We start from the raw sequence: 20807 nt of genomic DNA on the forward strand, positions 1-20807 counted from the left end.
GAGTTGGGCTGGGACAGAACCAAGTTGGTGGGACTAAGATTAGGAGGGTGGAGGAGGTGTTAGGCCCCAGGAGTCTGGCTCCAGGAAACCAAGCCCTGCTGATCTCTGGCTGAATCGGCTGATTCAGCTTTAGATCCAAAGGGTTCTTCAGAGCCAAATGATTTGGAGAGACAGTCTTCCAAGGCCAGGGCAGGTGCCTGAGTTACTGGGAGACATTTCAGTGGTCTGCCTGGGACTGTCCACCTATCTAAACTCTACAGTCAGCAGGCAGGGATTGGAGCAGACACCGGGATGACCTCCAGCCTTGAGGGGAGATGAATGATGATGGGGCTTCTGGATCACTTGTCTGTGTGGTGTGCAAGGGCACAGCTGATGGCCTGGGTCCTGAGCCAGGGGAATGCCCCCTGCCCTTTTAACCAAAGGTCATTATGAATCATCCAGTTGCCAAATGTCAGAGCAAGAAGGGGCCCTGGAGATCATCTGGTCTGCTGTGCTCATTTTATCAATGAGGCATCAGAGCCTGGAGAGGAGAGGGCAGTTTTTTGGAGAAGGGCTTCAAATTGGCCTTCGGAGGTACACCCTGTCATTTACTAGCTGGGTGACTCAGGCAAGTAACTTCACCTCTCTGAGCCTGTGTCCTTGTTTGTAGAATAAGAACAATGAAACATGCCTTGCCAAGTTGGCAAGCAGAGTGAATGAGATAGGATAGGCAAAGACACCCAGCCTCGTGCCTGGCACGTAGTAGACACTTGGTAAACTGTCAGTGTTATTATTACCAGTGGTCACACAGTAGGGCCAGAAAAGAAGTGACTTTTTTGGCCTCCACAGCTCTGCCCCTTGCTTGTAGCATACTCCTCTCCCATCTGTAATTCCTTATCCCCATTTTTCTCTCCCAGGCCTTGAGGCTGCCCATGTCCCTGCTTAGAGCTCCTTCCTGCGTGGGAGAGTCTGGCGCCAAGGGAATGTATGGGGCTGACTCACTGTGGGCATTGGCCTTAGAAACTCTTCTGGGAAAAGATCCTAGCAGGGTGACCCTGCTGCCCTTGGTGGCATAGCTCAGGCCCCTGCAGGGCAGGGCTGTAAGAAGTGGGGGAGGAACTCCTCTCCTGGACCCAGTCTTCTGGGCTTTGAATCTGCCCTTCCCAGGGGCCTCCATGCCCTACATTGGCTTGGGCCCCACCCATCCCCTCCTCTTTGTTTCAAAGCCTGGTCTATTGCACAGCTGCCTCTCTAGTTCCCCTGCCTCCTCCCTGCCCTTTCCACTTATTCCTCACGTTGCCCTGAAGTGGTCTTCCAAAAACTCACCCTGAAGCTTTAGAGGACTAGTCCTGGCTCTAGCTCCTCATGGGAAAGTCACTTTCCCACTGGGCCTCAGTTTCCTCTTCTGTAAAATGGAAACCACAAGATTATCTCACAACTTTCTCCTAGATCTAACATTCTTTAAGTTGTGGAAGCAGTGAGGAAGTTGGGGTCAGAACTCTGGGCTCCCAGGACACAGGTGGGTTCTGGCATGGCCTTAGGCTGGGTCCGTATAGGGCCGTCCTGGGCTGTCCCGGCCCCTGCCCAAATGGAGCTACTCTTTTCAGTACCAAGGACAGCAACTCTCCCCTCCTATGCTCTGGGCTCTGGACCAGGGTGGGGTGAGGGCTCAGGATCCTGCTAGGAGATCTCATGGGGAGTGCTGCTGGAGGCTGTGAATGTTTCTCCCTTCTATGTGGTGGAACAGATGGGATGTCTTTTGGTCTCCAAGAACCATAGAATTATTGCGAGCAACTTGGCCCAGTTTTCTAGGGGGAGAGGCTACATAAAGTTATTCCTCAGATCAACAGGGTTCAGAGACTGGACAGCAGAGGACTTTTCTCTGAGATTGCAAGACCTTTCTTCCCACCCAGAGACATGGAGCTTAATCTCTGCTGAGTCACTTCTCAAAGCAATGAGGAGTTGGCGGAGGGGAGTGAAAAGTAGCACATGAGTGGATTGGGAGTCAGAGGGCCTAGGGTCTAGCCCTGGCCCCAGGAGCACCTGGACACCAGGATCTGCACCTGTGAAATGGTGGGGCGGGGGGTGCATTTCAGGATTCTTTACATCCCCTACCCAGGGGCTTACAGTGGGTTGGGCAGGTCAAAGAAGGTGAATTTTCTCCCAAATGGGTCAAAGCTTTCCCAAGCTCTAGAAGAGGGGGGTTTGGGGTCATGAGGTGGTGAGGCTCTGACTTCAGCTCAGAGTCAATGCTGGAGGGATTCGAGGAGAGGGAGAGAAAAGTGTAGCCCCAACACACCCATCTGTCTTCTAACTGGGTTAGAGGGGATGTGACAGTTAGGAGCAAGGGACAGGGCAAGTCCCCCCACACCCACGATTATTGCCCAGCCCTCTATGTGTGGTGGGTCACACCATTTGTGGATTTGCATCTATGTGATTGAGTGGATGGGTTCAACCCCAAGTGTTATGGTGTGAACGTCACATGTATGTGGCAGACTATGTCGTGGGTTCGTATGACTAAGACTTGGTAGGACCTTTAATGACTATGTGATTGTTGTGTGAACATACACATGACCTTGTATGTGAGATAACTATATTTATATATGTGATTGTTGGTACTCATATATGTCTGCTTATGCCTGTGTGAAAGAAATATGTATGAGCTAATGTGGCTGTGTATGTGTGTGTGAGTGAGAGACAGACAGACAGACACATTGATGGGCTCATTGATTCCTTGATAGTAGCTCTTCAAATATCCCAGAAGCTGGGGTGGTTTCAGAGACACATTCCTCCTCACTACCACCCCACCACTCCAACTCCCAGTCCCCTCCTCCCATTCACTAGTGATGCTGGCCCTCTCAGCCTTTCCTCTCCTGGTGGGACTTCCTGAAAGATAAATAGGGCAAAGCAGGAGGAATAAAGTCCCCCTTCTCCCTGACTGGGTTCTTGACTATCCCACTTGGTCCCTCCCCCCACTGCTTTCAGGGGCTGTGCTGCCTGCCCCACCCTGGCCTCTCCCCCTGCTCTTAATTTGCCTGGGATTCTTACCAGTGACAGCAAAAGGCTTCTTTGGTACAGCCCTTATCTGAGCACCACTTCCTTCTCCATCAAGCTCCTCAGGCAGCCGAGCTTCAAGAGGGGAAGTCCCTGCAAACCCACGGCCCGTCTTCTGCTTCCCCTGCCCCACCCCCATTAGGACAGGGTGTCTAAAGGGACCACACTGCAATGCCTAGGAGGTTGCCATGGAAACCCAGGCAGGATGGTGCCCTACTAGGAGAGGTAAAGTGCCCCATGTTCCCTGCACGGCTAAAGAGGGAGGCTGAGAGGTGGAGGGCTCCCCAAACAGGAGGTACAGAGACCCTGGGGGTGAGCTCTCACCACACGGCTTCTGAGGTTCTGCAGGTTCAAAGCCAAAGTCAGTTCAGGTCACCCTAGCCATCCTTCTCGGTCTTGTTTTCCTAATGGCCTCTCCACCTCTCCACACACAACCCCCTCCACATTCAACCCACTTTGAGAATGAGTGTTAGTTTGAGAGTGGCCAGGGCTCACAAGGGTTTTTTAATAGGGCTGTAAAGGTATCACAGAGGTAGGTTGTGATATCTGGGAATGATAGGGTTCATGGTGTACCTGGAAGAAGGAAACCAAATGTGGGAATTCCAGAGAAGGCAAACTTTCAAGAAACTTAGCCCTTTGGGGCAAGGACTGCGACTGAGTGGGAAGGGATATGGCAGGGGAATCTGGCAGGGATGAGGCTGAGGGCTGCAGGGCTGAGCTCTGCTTGCTGACTCTCCACCCATAGCCCCACCATCTCGACTCTGCCTCCAGCCATCCTGGTCTGCTTTGTCTGCATCATTGCCCCAAGCAGGGCCAGGGGTTCAGGGTGCAGACAAGCTCTAGAGGTTATCTCAGCAATGCCTCTGCCTCCAGTCAGAGCCCAGCCCGTCCTGCCCCCTCCCGAGAGGATGACTTTGGCAGTGCTCTCAAATAAGCCTCATTGGTAATCTGACCATTTTCCCTCTCTGTGCTTTGTTGCGGGCGGCGGGTCACAGAAGGGGCCACCAAGAAGCTGCGCAGCAACATCCGGCGAAGCACAGAGACGGGTGTTGCCGTGGAGATGCGGAGTCGGGTCCCTCGCCAGGGCAGCCGGGAGTCCACGGACGGGAGCACCAACAGCAATAGCTCCGATGGCACGTGCGTTCAGCCCACCCCCACCGTGTCCCCACCCTCCTCCTCAGTTCTCTAGTCATAAGCACAGGGCTAGAAAATCTCCTGGTTGGGTCCCCAGATAATCTGGGTTCCTCTGTATCCCTGCGTCCCTGTGTCCCCCTGCCCTGGACACCTGCTGCCTGGGCCCCAGTCTTTCTATTGCTCCAGGCAGCTGTTTCCCGTTTGAATACCCCAGTGGCCCAGGAGCAGTTCATCCTTCTGTATGTTTTGCACCTCCACACTGCCCGGCTCAGAGGAGACGTTTAGAAAGAAAAATGGGATCCTAATATCCTTTAAAATCTGAAACCATTGCTATGGCTCAGATGAATGAAGTTCTCACAGATGGCCTTGCTTGGAGCTTAGGGAAGGAGATTGGACTAGATCAGTGTTTTTCAAACTGTGGGTGGTGGCTCGCAGGCAGGAAGTAAAATCAGTCTAGTGGGCCAAAACCAGCATTAGAAAAGGAAATAGAAAGGAAGAATTACCCTGTGAACTTTTATATATATATTGATGCGCTAGGTCTGTGATGTTAAATGTATTTCTTACATGTGTATATGGCTTGCAGTCCAAAATTTGAAAGTCTCTGGGTTAGGTATTCCCTTGGATCTCTACTAAATCTATGACACTATTGTTTTATGACTAAGATTTTCTGAATCGGCTTCATCAAGGCCCAGTGATTTCAGGGTTTTGCGGCTCTATTATTTAAGATTCTGTGATCACATATCTCGCTATTATACCTCCTTCTAGCTGCTAGCATTTTGTGCATCTTACCATATACAAGGCATCACTGGGCACTTTAGATCAGTGCCTCCTACTCTGGGGTCTACCAGCCACTCTCAGGCCAAAAACAGTGTCTCAGTTAATACAACAATCCTAAGGGATGTTGGTACAACCATTATCTCCATTTTTACAAGTGGAGAAACTGAGGCACAGGAAGAGGGTATAGTACCTTCCCAAGGTCACTGCTATTAAGTGCTGGTGGAATCAGGATTTGAATTAAGGCCATATGACACTATAACGTTTGTTCACAATCTCTACACTCTCTATACCAAGCTCTTGAAATTCTGTGATCTGAAGAGTCTTTCTTTTTTGTTGTTGTTATCCTTTTTTTTTTTTCTTAAATTGAACTATGGTTGATTTACAATATTGTTAGTTTCAGGTGTACAGCAAGGTGATTCGGTTATACATATATATAGATCTATATTCTTTTTTTTCTATTCTTTTCCATTATAGGTTATTACAAGATATTGGATATAGTTCCCAGTAAATCCTTGTTGTTTATCTATTTTATAACATGGTAGTGTGCATCTGTTAATCCCAGACTCCCAATATATTCCTCTTCTGTTCCCCTTGGGTAACCATAAGTTTGTTTTCTATGTCTGTAAGTCTGCCCTGTTTTGTAAATAAGTTCATTTGTATTATATTTTGATTCCACATGTAAGTAATATCATATAATATTGGTCTTTCTCTGACGTCCCTTAGTATGATAATCTTCAGGTCCATCTATGTGGCTGCAAATGGCATCATTTCACCTTTTTATGGCTGAGTAATATTCCACTATATATATACCACATCTTCTTTATCCATTCACCTGTTGACCGACACTTAGGTTGCTTCCATGTCTTGGCTATTCATTTAACCTTTTCAGATCCCTCTGTCCTAAAAATGCAATATTAGGCTATTGCTGACTGCGGCCAATAAAAATGGATGGGCCTTGAAGCCCTCCCCTGGGGAGTGGAGGCTGAGATTAGTTGGGGAGACACAGGCCCTCTCTGATAAGCATATGCAGTCTGTCTCCCCTTCCTGCCTGTCACTGGCCAACGGAGACTCAGGCCAACGGTCCAACAACGGATTTGTTCTGGGACAACTTTTCTCTCTCTAGGCAGGAGCCTGGGCTGTTCTGGGAGATCTTAGAACTTTCTTTGGTCCATCATAGTCCCTCGGCAGTTCTGGGCCAGCCCTCCCTCACCTGTCCTTTCTCTGCTAGCCACACCCAGAACGTCTAGGCTTGAGGACATGAAAATGTAGCACATTTTCCTTGATGCTCACAACAAGAGCAGCTGTAACTGCCACTGATTGTTTCCTGTTTGTCTGGAACTGTTCATTCACCATCTGCCCTAATCCTCTCCATCATCCTGTATAGTAGGGCATCATCTCTGTTCTACAGGCAAGGCAAGTCTCCTACCTCTTGGAGCCTCTGTTTTCTTGTCTGCAAAATCGGCTAATAGCTCCTGCCACACACAGTGATTATAAGGCTTAAATGATACACACCAGGAGCACGTAGTACGCTGCTGGCATCTGGCCAACTTTCAATCACTGTCAGTTTATCCTGTTACTATTTCCAGTCCCCTCACAGCTATGGACCACCCAGCATAAATTGTCATTCATCTCAACCCTGTAATCATATTATTTTGGTCTCAGTTGCAGTTTGGGGCACCATCTTACATTATTGATTTGGATTTCAAACTTACAATCAACTAAACCTCAGTTCTTGCAAGTTTCTCCAGGAATTGAAATTTCTGGCCTGCATCTCTGATTCTTGGCATTAACAGCCCCTGATGAGGACACAGATGTCCAGCAAGCCCTGCCTTTTCAGGGTTACATTAGAAATTCTGGTGCTTGAAGATTAAATGCCATAATTATGTTTATTAGTCTCTTTCTCAAGTGACATCAAAGTATTTTTCTTTAATGTGCAGAGATGAACAGTTCTGTTTGTCCCCAGCCAAAGTAGTACCCTCACACTCTGCAGAGGAGAGATTGAGGCATAGAAGTGCCCAGTGCCCCAGGGGCCATCCAGATGCCCTCACACACCCCTCTGCCTCCTTCTCCAGGTTCATCTTCCCCACCACCCGGCTCGGGGCTGAAAGCCAGTTCAGCGATTTCCTGGATGGGCTGGGACCAGCCCAGATTGTGGGGCGACAGACGCTGGCAACACCACCAATGGGTGAGTCGTCTTAAGGGCAGTGTGGGCTTTTGTGCCAGTGTGGCAGAGTTAGCATAGCACTCATCAGTCCCTCCCTCATCAGAGAGGAAAGGGGTTCCAGCCTTTCTACACTGGCCACCACCCTGCAGCTGCTTTTCCAGCATATTCTCTCCCTCACATCACCACACACTCATCTGCTCTCCCACCGCCTACTGTGTGCCGGGCAGCACTAAGTGTTGGGCATAAAATGGTGAACAAAAATCATCACAGCATTGACGTTAATGGGGTTTGCTGCATCACTGACTCTCTGGGGGACCTTGGGCAAGTCACTTCCCTTCTTTGAGCCTTAGTTTCCTCAGCTGTAAATTGGGACTAGTAATGCCTGCCTCAGTTCTGCAATCTAAAGACAATTTATCGAGACCCTATGTGATGCTTTGCAAAACTATTTCATTTACTCCTTAGGAACTGGGTCTTATTTGACTTGTTATTCTGACAGTGCCTGGCACCTAGAAGCCTTTTAGCACTTTTCTCATCCCTCTTCCCTGCAGCTAGGAAGTACTCCCTACAATCTATTCTCAGTTGTCTTAGCTGCAGTTCTGGCCCCTTCCCTCCCTCTCTCTCTCTCCCTTAGATCCCTGCAGTGTTGGCTTCAAGCAGCTCCTCCCAGGCTGGCTTCCCCAGAGATGCCTCCTCACCACCACCGCCTCCCCCTCCATCAGTCTGACCTGAGCAGTGTCTGACCCAGACGTCTGCACTCAGCCCTCCTGTAGACAGTGTCTAACCTTTGACCTCACAGCAAATGAGGAGGACGAGTGCAGACAGAGCCCTGCTGTGAGCCACGCAGTGGAGCTGGCCTCCGTTCCAGGCCAGGGCTCTTCCCACTGCACTGCCCTGTCTTCCTCTAATAGGCTCACCCCTGAGCTTTTGTCTCCTGGAAGAGGGGAGCACAGGGACCCTCAGAGGGTAAGCGTCAGCTCCTATCTGGCTCTTGGGTTGGATTTGGCGAATTCCCAACCTTTGCTTTCGGGCTTTTAAGGGCCTGGAGAGTCTGCTTTCCTAGCCTTAGGCCCAGCCCACAGCTGAGAGAGAGGAACCAGCCACTTCTACAAGGCTAATGCATCACAGCCTAGAGCATTTGTACGTGGTGCCCCCTGGTGTCCCAAATTGGGAAGGACAGGTTTGCATTGGCTCATCTTTTTCAGACTGTTAACAGTGAAACACAGAGGAGATTAATTCCTGAGACCTCCCCGACCTTCCCCCTTTCCCCCTTCCCTAGGAATAGCTAGAAGGAGAGGGATGAATTCCAGGATGTCTCCTGAAAGTAACAAATCCCCAGCTTCCAAAGTGTGCACATACCAACAATTGGATGACAGCTCAGAGAATCTAAAATGGGTGACTGAACTTAAAGTCCAGCCCATTTAACTTTTTCCGCAATCAGGCTTGTGATGCTGCACCCCTTTGAAGGACGTCTCAAGTAACTAGTGCAGAATTTCAAAGTCTGCTAACCTGTTCCTGTGTCAAAGAAAGCTAAGAGTTCTAGAAATCAGATGACATGACTCCAAGCAGAGAACTCGCCCCGGGTGGATAATCCATTTTGTTGGGGTGCCGTAAGGAGTTCTCAGTACTCTGCTCCTGGGACCTCTGCTAGCCTTCCCTCCATCCTTTATCAAGGGTACCAGCAGGCCCTCATCCCCCCGGACGTGTCTGTATCCTGGGCACACTTGTATCTCTGCATCTCTGCAAACTGATAACCTTTACATCTCAGTTTGATGTTTATCTGGGGGAGTGGCTGAGGGCCGCTGACACTGTTCTTCCTGACAGGGAACTCTGTCCCCAAACTTGTTCAGTGAAACAGAAGCCCTTCTCCCACCCCCATAACCAGACTTACATGGGAGTTTGGCAACCATTTCTTGTTAGCCAAGCATGCCCTTGAGGGTCATGCTGCCACTGCACCCCAAGGGCCCTATCAAAACTTTTCTCAGCCACTTTAAAGTGGTCTCCCAAGAGCAGCTCTGGGGCATGCAGTTCTGTCTGTCTTGTGTCCTTTCCAGTGTGGTAGCATCCTCTGCAGACTGGCATTCTGCACAGCAGCTGGCCGACCTGCCCCATGGCCTGGCTCTGCCTGGACCGCCCCTCTTCTCCCTTGCAGGGGACGTGCACATTGCCATCATGGACCGGAGCGGCCAGCTGGAGGTGGAAGTGATTGAGGCTCGGGGCCTGACCCCCAAACCAGGCTCCAAATCCCTCCCAGGTGAGGTAGAGCAGCTGGGACAGGGATTTTGGAACTGGGGTCCTGCCAGGGAGGGATATATAGCTGAGCTCTGGATCTAGTGAGTCCCAGCTCCCCATTGGCCTAAGTCTGTATTCTCAACACTGGATTCACGGATTGCCTAGAAGGCCAGTGAACAGGGATGGGGGGGAGGGTGGAAGGGTGGGTGTTTGAGTCAGTCTCTTCCACCTGCTGCCCACTGGTCAGCTCATCCTACTCACCCTGCTCACCTCCATGATCACCTGGAGGTTAGGGGATGGGACAGGCCATGGCTGTTTCCCTGGACCCCTCCCCATCATGCTTTCTTCCATCCCTCAGCCATCTATATCAAGGTTTACCTGCTCGAGAACGGGGCCTGCCTGGCCAAGAAGAAGACGAAGGTGACCAAGAAGACCTGTGACCCCCTGTACCAGCAGGCTCTGCTCTTTGACGAGGGGCCCCAGGGCAAGGTGTTGCAGGTGTGTGTCCTGGGGCCAGTGGGGCAGAGCAACTCTCAAAGACTACAAACTGTAACTTAAAATTTGTTTCATTTATGATTTATCCTGTGCCAGGCTCATTAAGACATGTTTATCCATTTATTGTCACAACCCAGTGAGATGTTATTGCCCTGGTTGACTCATAAGGAAACAGAGATTTGGGGGAGAACTCGATTACCCCCAGCTTGCACAGCTGGTAGGTAGAAGCAGGGTTTGACAGATGCCTTCTTCCTGGGTGGCTTCCCACCTGACGTCCTGTCCTGGCGCTTGTGTTTATTGTCCCTGTGATCCGGCAGCAGAGTGAGAGCTGTGACCCAGGTCCTGGACTCCCAGTCTGCTCTTCCCTCAGGAAGGCTGTCATCTGGGATGCTCTGGAAGTCAGACCCAAGTTCTAATCTCAGTGCTGCCACCAATTACTGTGTATCTTTGGGTTAGTTAATTAACCTCTCTGAGCTGCATTTCCTCTTTGTGGAGATAATACATAGCACATCTACCTAGATGGTTGTAACAGTTGAGATAATGTGTATAAAGTCTATAGGGCCGAGGCCAGCGTACCTGAAGTACTCAGCAATCTGTTGCTTGAAATCTGAGTTCTGCCTCTGTCCCATCAGTGCCCTGGCAAAACTCCTACAAGATTCCTGGGCCCACTGCCCAGCCCTAGAGTCAGAGAGGTGGCTCAGCTCCGCTCTCTTCCTCCCCACTGGCAGGTGATTGTTTGGGGAGACTACGGCCGCATGGACCACAAGTGCTTCATGGGCATGGCCCAGATCATGCTGGACGAGCTGGACCTGAGTGCTGCAGTCACCGGCTGGTACAAACTCTTCCCCACATCCTCAGTGGCAGACTCCACCCTTGGCTCCCTCACCAGGCGCCTGTCCCAGTCCTCCCTGGAGAGTGCCACCAGCCCCTCGTGCCCCTGAGGACCTCAGGAAGAGGCCAGGATGCTGTGTGGGAAGGGGTGACCTCCTCCCATGTACATAGTCTTCACGTCTTTCTGGACCCCTTGCCCTCCTGCATGCCTGTTGGCTACTGGGCCTGTCCCAGCTGACAGTGGAGACTCTAGTGTGTGTGCCTGTGTGTTTGTGTGTGCATTTGTGTCTGTATGTGATCATGTTAGATCTGTTCATTTGTCTGGGTGGTCTTGGTGACTATATGGGCTGAAATTCATGTCTCTGTGTCTTGTTGAAATGAAACACAAAGGAGTGTTGCATGGACACAAGCCCCCCCCCCCCGAGTCCAGGGGTGGAAGTGGGTGACGTGGTCCTTGGTCCATGCCATCTGGTCCTGGGTTCAGGGCAGAGCCCATGTGCCCCCCATCTGTGCCTGTTCTTGGTGGTCCTTGCTTAGTTTTCTGTCTTGTTCTTTGTTCCACCTCTCCGTCTCCCAGCACTGCTGCTGTTTTTTGAGGAATGTAGCCTCCACTGCAGCTGGCCACATGAGGCCCCCCAGGGAACCCAGACACCCCTCCTTCTCCCCCCGGCACTCCAGGTGCTCTTCCCACTGAAGGCACCGGCAGCATGTAGCATCTCACAGAGAACCCTGGCCTGGGCTCCGGGGAGTAGAAGGTGCCGGGGAGCTGAGGGCTTGGAGATTGCTTTTTCCCTCATCACCTCCTTCCTGCAAGTCAGATCTGAGGAGGTATCAGTTCCTAGGGTTGCTGGCCAGGTTCCTTGGAGGGGAAGTTCTGGTGCCTCCCTTAGCATTCACCTCCTGTCTCCCTCCAAGCCTCCTTGCCTCCAACATGCCAAAGCAGCTCTCCCAGTGGACCTCAGGAGGTGCAGACTGGAGGGTCTTGATGTGATGTGCGAGAGGTCGGCCTCAGAGGGGATGTTACCTGCCAAAGCAGGCAGCCCCTGGAGGCACCTGTGTCCTCCCCAGGCCCTGAGGGTGGCCCTGTGCCCCTCTAGGCTCGTCCTGGGGTGGTGCCTGGCTTGTTGAGGTGCCCCCGAGGGCAGGGCTGCTGGCTGGAATGAGGAGGACCGGGGCTGACTTGCTCTGAGCCCTGTTGATCATTCTGTCTGACCTTTGAGGACTAGCTGCATGAAGTTGATCACTGGGGCTCTATTATTTAGCTCATTTCCAGACCAGGGTCCCTGTCTGGGAGCTCAGACTCACGCGGGCTCCAGCCTCCTGGCTCCATGGACAGCCTGGCTCTGAAGTCAAGACCGCCACAGTCACCAGCTCTGTACAAGCAATACTCCCCCTGCCTGCCTCCCGTGCTCCGCTGCTGCCCTGTGGAGAGGGCCCGGCCTGCTCTAGACACCGCACCCACCTCTGCTTTCTTTCCACCCTTGTCTGGTTGGAGCTGCCCAAAGCCACTCAAACCCTGCCTTGACTGGACAGCTGGGCCCTGTGGGTGGACACCAAGGCCTGGACTGGACCTTGTGAGATGCCTGCTGGGGGTCCTGAAGTCTGGCTCAGGAGTGCCCAAATCTGTCTCTCTCCCTCCTCAGGTCTAGGGTGAAAGACAGGTTGCCACCCAGGAGATGAACACAGCAGCCCTCGGGTCCATGTCTGGTGGGGAGGAAAGAGGTAACACAAGGAGTCAAGGTCTGGGGCAGGCTCCCCTCTACCTCTTCCCCAGACATCATCCCCGAGGGCTGCGTGTCTCTAATCATGTACATGGGGGTTGAGGGGAGTGACCCAGGGGAGCAGTGGAGACATGCTTGGACTCCATTTGTAACCAGAGCCCAGTGGGCATGGAGGTGGCTGCTCGGGGTGGGGGTGAAGAAGAGGCTCTCTGGAGACAGCCATCTCCACCAATGGGTCGCCTTTCTGGCAGGATCTACATTAGGCTGAAGCCAGGGCCCGGCAACCTCCCTCCCAAGAAAACTAGGAGAAGCCAGGACCCCATCGGTCCTGCCCACAGACAAAAAGTGGGTCAGGGCAGTAAGAACTAACAGAATGAGCTCCTGGGCCCCTGACTCCTGCTGGAGCCTCCGTTCTTGGATCGTCAGAGGCAGGAACAGTTGTGTGCGTGGAGTGGAGAGAGGAGGCAGCTGGGTTGAGTTTTCTCTTTCTACAGAATTTCTCTCCTAGTGGCGGGACTGGCTAGTGCACACACTTTCCTCCTGTTTCTAAAATGAGGCAAAGGGCTCTGTGCTTTGAGATCCTAGGGTGGGGAGAGGGAGAAAACTCACTTGCAAAAGAGTATCCTTATGTCCTGTCGGTGATGTAGAGCAGTGGCCCTCAGAAGGGGGTGAAGATGCCTGACACCTTCGGAGTGGGGGGATTATTAGTGACCCGTGGGGGTAGTGTAGACATTTGCCGATGTGATGTGGCGTTGAGTTTAATGATACCCAGCCCATGCAGTCACCCCGGGAATCCGGGATGTCAGTGAGGGCTGTCACTCTCATGCATCTAGGGGCCAGGAAGACAGAAGGCAGGGAGCAACCAGCAGAGGCTGCTGCTGGGGAGCTGAAGGCCGCTGGCCTCTTGTGTCCAGGGGAAGGTTGGTAGCACAGGGGATGTTCTAGCCAGAGGTAGGGCCCGAGATGTTGGTACCTCTGCTGACCTGCTTACAATCCCCAGCTGCCGAAACAGCCCAAGGGTTGGGCTACTCGGCTGTCCCACCTCACTGATGAGAAGTAATTTCCCCCACATGTTGACCTTGGGGAATTATTCTTTTTAACCCTTTGTACCAAATGGGTTCCTAATCCCCACCTGGATTCCCCCCATGAGGGTAGAGTCATGTAGGCTATGCACATGTGTGATGGTGAGTGGCTGGACTTAAGGGTCTGGCTCTCTGCAGCCTGGATGCAGGGGCTCGTCTGAGAAGCTGCTCTGGATCCAGCCTGTCCAGGAGAGAAGGGAGCACAGGCGTGACTCCTGGCCTTCCCTGGATGGGGAGCATCTGTCCTTTGAAGAGGGCATGGCAGGGAGGGAAGAAACATGATCCGCTCAGAATTCTCCCTAACCTGGGACCAACTCACTGTTAGATGCAGTATCCTGGCTCCACCTGCCCCCTTAGACCAGGGGAAGCCAGCGCTGATGACAGCAGGAAGACTCTTTGTCATCCTGTTCTCCTCGGCTCAGGCAGAATTTGTGGGAAACGTGGCAGAGACAAGAGTGGCCCTGCAGTGATGCTGGGCTGTTGGGCAGGAACCGTGATGGATGATTCAGAGTCTCTGTCTTCACCTTTCTGCTCTGTTCAATCTGTCCCACTTCCTTCCTTCCCTAAAGGGAAGTCTGTGATGGGCCTTTGGTATGAATCAGGCTCCAGCAAATGGGGCCAAGTCTTGGTGTGACAGAGGGGGTGTGACCCTTCAGGGAAGAAACATCTCCCAAACTACTCCCCATCCAGTCTCTCCCATCACGCCGCACTCCTAGGAAAGGAGCTCTCAGGAGGCTGTCAGTAATGCCGCAAGCCCCAGGCACTGCCAGCATTTCAGGGGCCGACAGAGGGGGCATCCCCACAGCTCATCACTCGTGGGATCATTGGGCTCCCAGGGGCGTGACCCCCACCAGGGCAAGCATGCCTGAGCTCTTCTTTCACTGCCAGCCTTGAGGAGTGCAGAAGCCCCCCACCCCTTTTAAAGACAACAGAGCCCTCCAAGGGTACTTCTTTGGAAATGAAATGTAGCACAATCTTAGACTGAGTTACCAGGAGCCCTGACCTGTAACCAGGGCTCTTGCTCCGCGCCCTGCTGCCCAGGAGCTGCCGTGCCCCTCCCTCCACCTCCCCGGGGCTCCAGTGCTCCGGATACCTCCAATTCCCCATCTTCCTCGGCCCAGAAAGCAGCAGGGCTTCAGGAAGGCTGCTCTTCTGCTTCTCTGATTGATTCCTGCACTGTGCAAACCCCATGCAAGAAATTGCTGCCTTTGCGTGACGGTGGAGAGTGGTGGTGCATCCTTCGCAGCCAGGAGGTGTGGTCCAGCGGGATTTCTGCTGTGGCTGCAAGAAGAGGGTAAAGAGGCCTGCTGCCCTGCCAACTCCTCCCCTTCTCTTCCTCTCCCCGGTGTTTTCTTCTCCAATATCCTGACACGGAAAGAGGTTCTTGAAAATGCTGCTTCCTGTCCTGGATTACCGTTCACTGAATGATCAGGGAGGAGACAGGAATGTAGACTCCTCACCCGCCTTCTCCCTCAAGTCTGCTTTTCACTCAGGTCAGAAGAGATGGGGAAAAACAAAACAAAGCAATCATGACTGAAGGGCAGGGGAGCCTTGCCCGATCCGGTGAGGCCTGATGGGGGCTGGTTCAGCCTGGTCTGGCTGGGAAAGGGTTATTTTGAAAGAGTGCCTGAGCATCTCAGAGCAATGTCACTGATGCCAAAGAGAGGAACTTGGCCTCCTTGGGCACCAGCTCTGCCGGCTGAGCTGCACACGTGCGGCTCAGGCATCGGCCTGCCTGATGGTGGGACCTTGTTCTCTGACAAAGGGCTTAATCTTTCCATGTAGCAAAGCAACTCCCCCGTCCCCTCGACCCTGAACTTGGGCTGTTGTGGGCATAGCAAGGCTGTGCCTGTGAGGGAAACTTGCATTCTCACAGACTGGCTTGGGGCGGATGCTCATCAAAAAGCATGAGTGTTACTGCTTGGGGAAAACCTTCCTGGGCTCTGGTTGGAAACTTGGCCAGTAAGGCCAGGAGCCTTGAGCCTCCCAAGGAGTTCACACTGATGCCAGAAGGGTCCTTGGGACTAGGTTCCAGAGAGCTTGGCAAACAGAAATGGGCCCTGGGAATTCCAGGGGCAGCAGAGCATCTGTCCCAATGGTCAATGCCCTGGACAGCTGGCTGCAGAGAATCGAAGGCTCTAACATACAGTTTTGCCAGAAACTGTGACCTTGTGCAAGGCTCCTCCCTTTTCTGGGCCTCAGCTTCCTCATCTGCAAAACCAGAGCATTTGCTAGTTACTCCAGGGTTCCCCTCTAGGTTTCAAAAGTCTGATCTGGAGCTGATGAGGGTTGTGAGCCTGGTGCACCCGGCACCTGGTTCCACGGGCTGGTTCCCTCCAGCCCTGGGTGCCCTCAGCTGGGTGCAGGTCCCCAACTGTCCATGCCCAGATGCTGCTTCCGACAAGAACTCTGGGAATCCTACCAGACTGTGCTTCCACACCTTCGTGGTTCGTTGCTCCTCTCTTCCTGTGTAATGATGAGACATAATTAAGGGTTGTCTACAATGGACAATTTCCAAGGTGCTGATGTGACGTCGCAGCCTCAGCTGCACCTGTGTAGGTCAGTATCCCCACCAGCAGACGAGGCTGGGTTGGTCCTCATTTCTGCTTCTAGAATGACATCAGTGGGAGAATCTTAAAGGAAATGCTCTCTGATGGGAGGAGAGAGGGAACCTATTTCCCTTCAAAGTATTTTGCTTCTTAAACATCACTCTTCTCTCCAGCATGTCTTTTACCAGATACCATCTCAGCAGGCAGAGTGGCTGCTTCCTTAGGAAAAGTTGGCCTGATTGTTCTATCTACTCCTTTAGAATGTAAATTAACAAGCAGCAGGAACCCCTTTTTTAGAATTTCCAAATGCATCCTGCAAAGAGAGAGCGAGCTGATAGGGACTGACAAGCACACTGTTTAGATAAGCAGTTAGCCTTTTATATCTGCGCTCTATACATTTTCTATGTGCAGCTTCTTTCCAAACTCGCTGTGGCTCCCAGGTGGCAGGTGGATGGCTGGGCAGGACGGCCAGCTGTCTCTTAACAACATTCTTGCCAATTCCCTTGAGGAGAACATTCTTCACATGGCTTCTGCATGTACAGTATTTGGGCAGCAAAAAATGATTAAAGTCAGTTTGAAAATGGTTTCATGTGTTGCTTTCTGAAGACAGTTCTTGATTCTAGGGAAGAGAAAATGGGGTTGCAGGTGACTAAAGGAGGAAGGAAGATGCCTTGGCTGAGAGGCAGGACAGAGAATTACATCTCAGAAAAAGGCCTGAAAGATCAGACCTGGGCCTCTGACTCCTCTTTGGGAACTCTGTTGCCACAGTGATGTCATTGGGCCATGAAATCTGACTGTTCCAGGCAGCTTACAGGCTTCAAAGCCTTCTCTTCTCACAGATTCCACAAGAGATGCCCAGAGCCAACTAGAGGGGACGATAAGATGGAGCTAAGGCCACTGCTTTCCGCCCACTGTTTCTTTCTGAGCTCTTGGTTCCAGCAGCTCTGCTCAGGCATGTGGCTGGGGCAGTCTTGCTTATTTCAGCCACACCTGATACAAGCAGTAGACATAGCCATTGACCTCCAGTGCCGTGAACTATAGCAATCATTGACCTCTAGAACAACCCTTCCCCTCCCTGCCTCAGGGAGGGTCACTTAGTCACTTATGGGCAGTGCCATTGTCCTCCTAGGACCGGGTCTAGGGGTACAGAAGATGGACAAAATATAGCAATGTCATAGCACATGCTTCCCCCAGCCCAAGAGTCCTCCAGTGTGGCCTCCCCTGCTCTGGTTCTGGCCTTTGGCCTTGCAGTTCCAGTGAGTACCATTCCTTTGGGGAAAGCTCAGGAGACCAATACGTAAGCTCTGGTACTCCCAAGGGTTCTGTTTCTTCTTTTCCCTTCTGCTCTCCCTGAGATATCCCATACACTCTCATGAGTTTAAGAACTTTTCTGCTTCTAACCAGCAAAATTCTTTCAAAAAAAAAACAAAAACAAAAACAAAACAGAAAATGAAAAAAGACAAAAGGACAGACAAAATCTGAGATCCAGAGGAAGAAATTCTAAAGGATGTTCTTCAGACAGAAGGACTATGGTACATAACTTACAGGGAATTTATTGGGGGGTTAGCATGAGGTCATATGTTTAAAGTGCTCAGAACAGGGCCTGGCAGATAGCATTTACTGTGTTTGCTATAATTAAGGAAATGATCCTAGATGGAAGGGCTGAAATTAAGAAAGTGAGCAAAAGATGAAAGTTTTAAAAATTAATAAATATTAACATACAGATTATAAAACTATAATAATGCTTAATTTTTAAAGTTAAAAAATATAGTCATGAACTAAAAATATTGGAGAATGATTGCATATAAATTGATCCTTAGAATGTTCTTGAGGAGGCTAAAAACACTGAATAACCTCAATGTTCCTTAAGTATCCATGCTAAAATCTAGAGTAAATACTAAGAAAAATAGAATCAGGTACAAAAAACCTAAATACAAACTATGAAATCCAACAGTGTATTAAAAAATAATACATGTGAACTAACTATACTTTAATAAAAAAATAAAGATAAGATTCCTGGATTTAAAAAAGTAATAATACATCATAATTAACTGGTATTTATCCCAGGAATGCAAGGGTGGGTCATTAGAAAAATTCATCACTGTAATTCACTACATCTATAGACTAAAGTAGAAAAAATTACAATTATCCTAATGCAGAAGAAGCATTTTATAGAATTTAATCCTATTTATGATAAAACTTCTGGCAAATGGAAGATTAATTTGATAAGAGTCATATACCAAAAAGCCTATAGCAAATGTTACTGAACATACTTGACATTCTCTTTAAGATGAATGCAAGGAGAATCAGTGATGTTTCTTGGACCTGTCAGAACTGATGTTTCAAGGCAAACTGCTACCTTGAAATCTGGAGAGACAAGCACATATAGAGAATTAGAGCTAATATATGCTTACCAGGAGAACCCACTGGAGCCAAAAACTGATGGGAATGCTTAAGTGTTAATATTAACAAATGGATGGAAGCTGAATGTGGACTAATTTGAGAATGATGAACAACTGGGGGCTGTGGTCTTGGGAAGGCGGCATACTTACATGGGTTTGTCTCTCTGGGTACCCACAGTAAAGATCTGAGAAAGATCTAGTGGTTTTATCAGGAGGAGGGAAAGAGAAATAGTTCTGAAGCACCTCCAGAGCTTCCTCGATAGCAAAGGCTTACTCTCCAAGGGAAACACAACCAGAATCACCTGGAGAAGGGCATTTTCCCCACTCTGGGGTCCTCTAGATTTCCTCTCCCACCTGAGGAGAGAAGAAAAGTAAAGCACCTGTGAAAGTCACAACACAGGGAAACAGACCCATTAAAAGAATGAGATGCAATCATAGCATGATACAGTGCTTCCTCTGTCCCACGACTTACCCCAATATGAACAGGAATCTAGTGTGTTACTGTTGGAATAGCTGCAAGACACAGCCTCTGAAAGAAGTTCTTAGGGAAGCCCCAAATCAATAGGGGAGATAAAAATAAGGTCACTAGAGAAAGTTGAAATCTAAGACAACTATAGCTACATTAAATACAGCCTAACTCCTAGCCAGACTAACAAAACCACACCATTACAACATATTTACTTCAGTTCCTGTTATCCAATATACCCCATTGCCCAATACATCAGGTCCAGCTTTAGATAAAATATTAGACATATTAAAGGCAAGAAAAAAAACCACAGTCTGAAAGGAAAAAGCAAGCCGTGGAGTCAGAATCAGTTGTGACACACACTTTGGAATTATTAGGCAGGAAATTCAAAATAACTACTATTAATATGTGAAGGGCTCTAATGAAAAAGTAGACAACATGCAAGAACAGATGAGTAAAGCAAGCAGGTAGAGAAGACTAAGCAGTCAAAAGCCTGGTAAAAGTCAAAATAAATGAGCAGAAGTGAAGAATGCCCTCGATAGTCTCATCATTAGATAGGACATGGTCAAGGAAAGAATCAGTGAGCTTGGAAGACGGGACAATAGAAACTTTCCATACTGAAATGAAAAGAAAAAATAGTGAAAATACCAGAATGGAACATCTAAGAACTGCTGGCAATTTCTAAAAGGTATAACATGAGTATATTGGGAATACCAAAGAAGAAAAAATAGAGCAGAAATATTTGAAATTTATAATAGCCAAGAATTTTCCAAAATTAATGACAGACACCAAACCACAGATCTAGGAAGCTCAGACAACACCAGTCAGGATAGATACCAAGACGTCTATGGAGAGAATTTTCAAACTCTAATAGAAGAGTTGATGATCCGAATAAATGAAGAGACATTCCCTGTTGTTGGATAGACAGTTTAATATAAAGATATTAACTCTCCCTAAATTAATCTATAAGTTCAATGTAGTCTAAAAATTTCGGTTTGTATGTTAACTAAACTTACTCTACAACTTACATGCAATAATGTTAGTCTATGAATGGTTAAATCAACTTCTGTTTAAAGAAGGGAACAGATTGGCACATGTATATCTGGGAAATTAATATCTGACAAAAGAGGCACCTTAAAACAGTGGGGGAAAAGAATATACAAACAGCTTATACAACTTAATAACAAAAAACACCCAAACAATCCCATCCAAAAATGGGCAGAAGACCTAAACAAGCATTTCTCCAAAGACATACAAGTGGCCAATAAGTACATGGAAAAGTGCTCAATATCACTTATTATCAGAGAAATGCAAAGCAAAACTCCAATGAGGTATCACCTCACACCAGTCAGAATGACCATCATTAAAAAGCTCACAAATGGTAAATGCTGGAGAGGATGTGGAGAAAAGGGAACACCCCCCCCCCCCCGCATGCTGTTGGTGAGAATGTGGTTTCGTGGAGCCATTATGGAAAACAGTATGGAGGATTCCTTAAAAAGCTAAAAATAGACTTACCATATGATCCAGCAATCCCCCTCCTGAGCATGTATCTGGAGGAAGCTCTAATTTGAAAAGATACATGCACCCCAATGTTCATAACAGCACTATTCACATTAGCCAAGACATGGAAGCAACCTAAATGTCCATCGACAGATGACTGGATAAAGAAGTTGTTGGCGGGGGGGGGGGGTGTTTGTGTATATATACACACAATGAAATACTACTCAACCATAAAAAGGAAAAATAATTCCATTTGCATCATCATGGATGGACCTGGAGATTGTCATACTAGGTGAAGTCAGACAGAGAAAGAAATATTATGATATCACTTACAGGCGGAATCTTAAAAAAAATGACACAAATGAACTTATTTACAAGACAGAAGCAGACTCACAGACATAGAAAACAAACTTTGAGTTACCAG

The 20807-nt window shown here is 49.5% G+C and overlaps 1 protein-coding gene across 3 annotated transcripts in view; it reads left to right on the top strand.

Moving 5' to 3' along the window:
* The window catches only part of RIMS3 (regulating synaptic membrane exocytosis 3), a 46725-nt gene extending 30126 nt beyond the window's left edge, over positions 1-16599 (top strand). For all 3 annotated transcript variants that reach the window (XM_074376730.1, XM_074376728.1, XM_074376729.1), the window contains 5 exons: positions 4029-4170; positions 7017-7129; positions 9258-9359; positions 9696-9835; positions 10561-16599. In XM_074376730.1, coding sequence (XP_074232831.1) covers positions 4029-4170; positions 7017-7129; positions 9258-9359; positions 9696-9835; positions 10561-10773 — 710 coding nt within the window. In that variant the 3' untranslated portion in view covers positions 10774-16599. The remainder of the gene's footprint in view (positions 1-4028; positions 4171-7016; positions 7130-9257; positions 9360-9695; positions 9836-10560) is intronic.
* The last annotated feature ends 4208 nt before the right edge of the window (positions 16600-20807 follow it).

This window comes from Camelus bactrianus, chromosome 13 (assembly GCF_048773025.1).
Source record: "Camelus bactrianus isolate YW-2024 breed Bactrian camel chromosome 13, ASM4877302v1, whole genome shotgun sequence".
NCBI classification, from domain to species: domain Eukaryota; kingdom Metazoa; phylum Chordata; class Mammalia; order Artiodactyla; family Camelidae; genus Camelus; species Camelus bactrianus.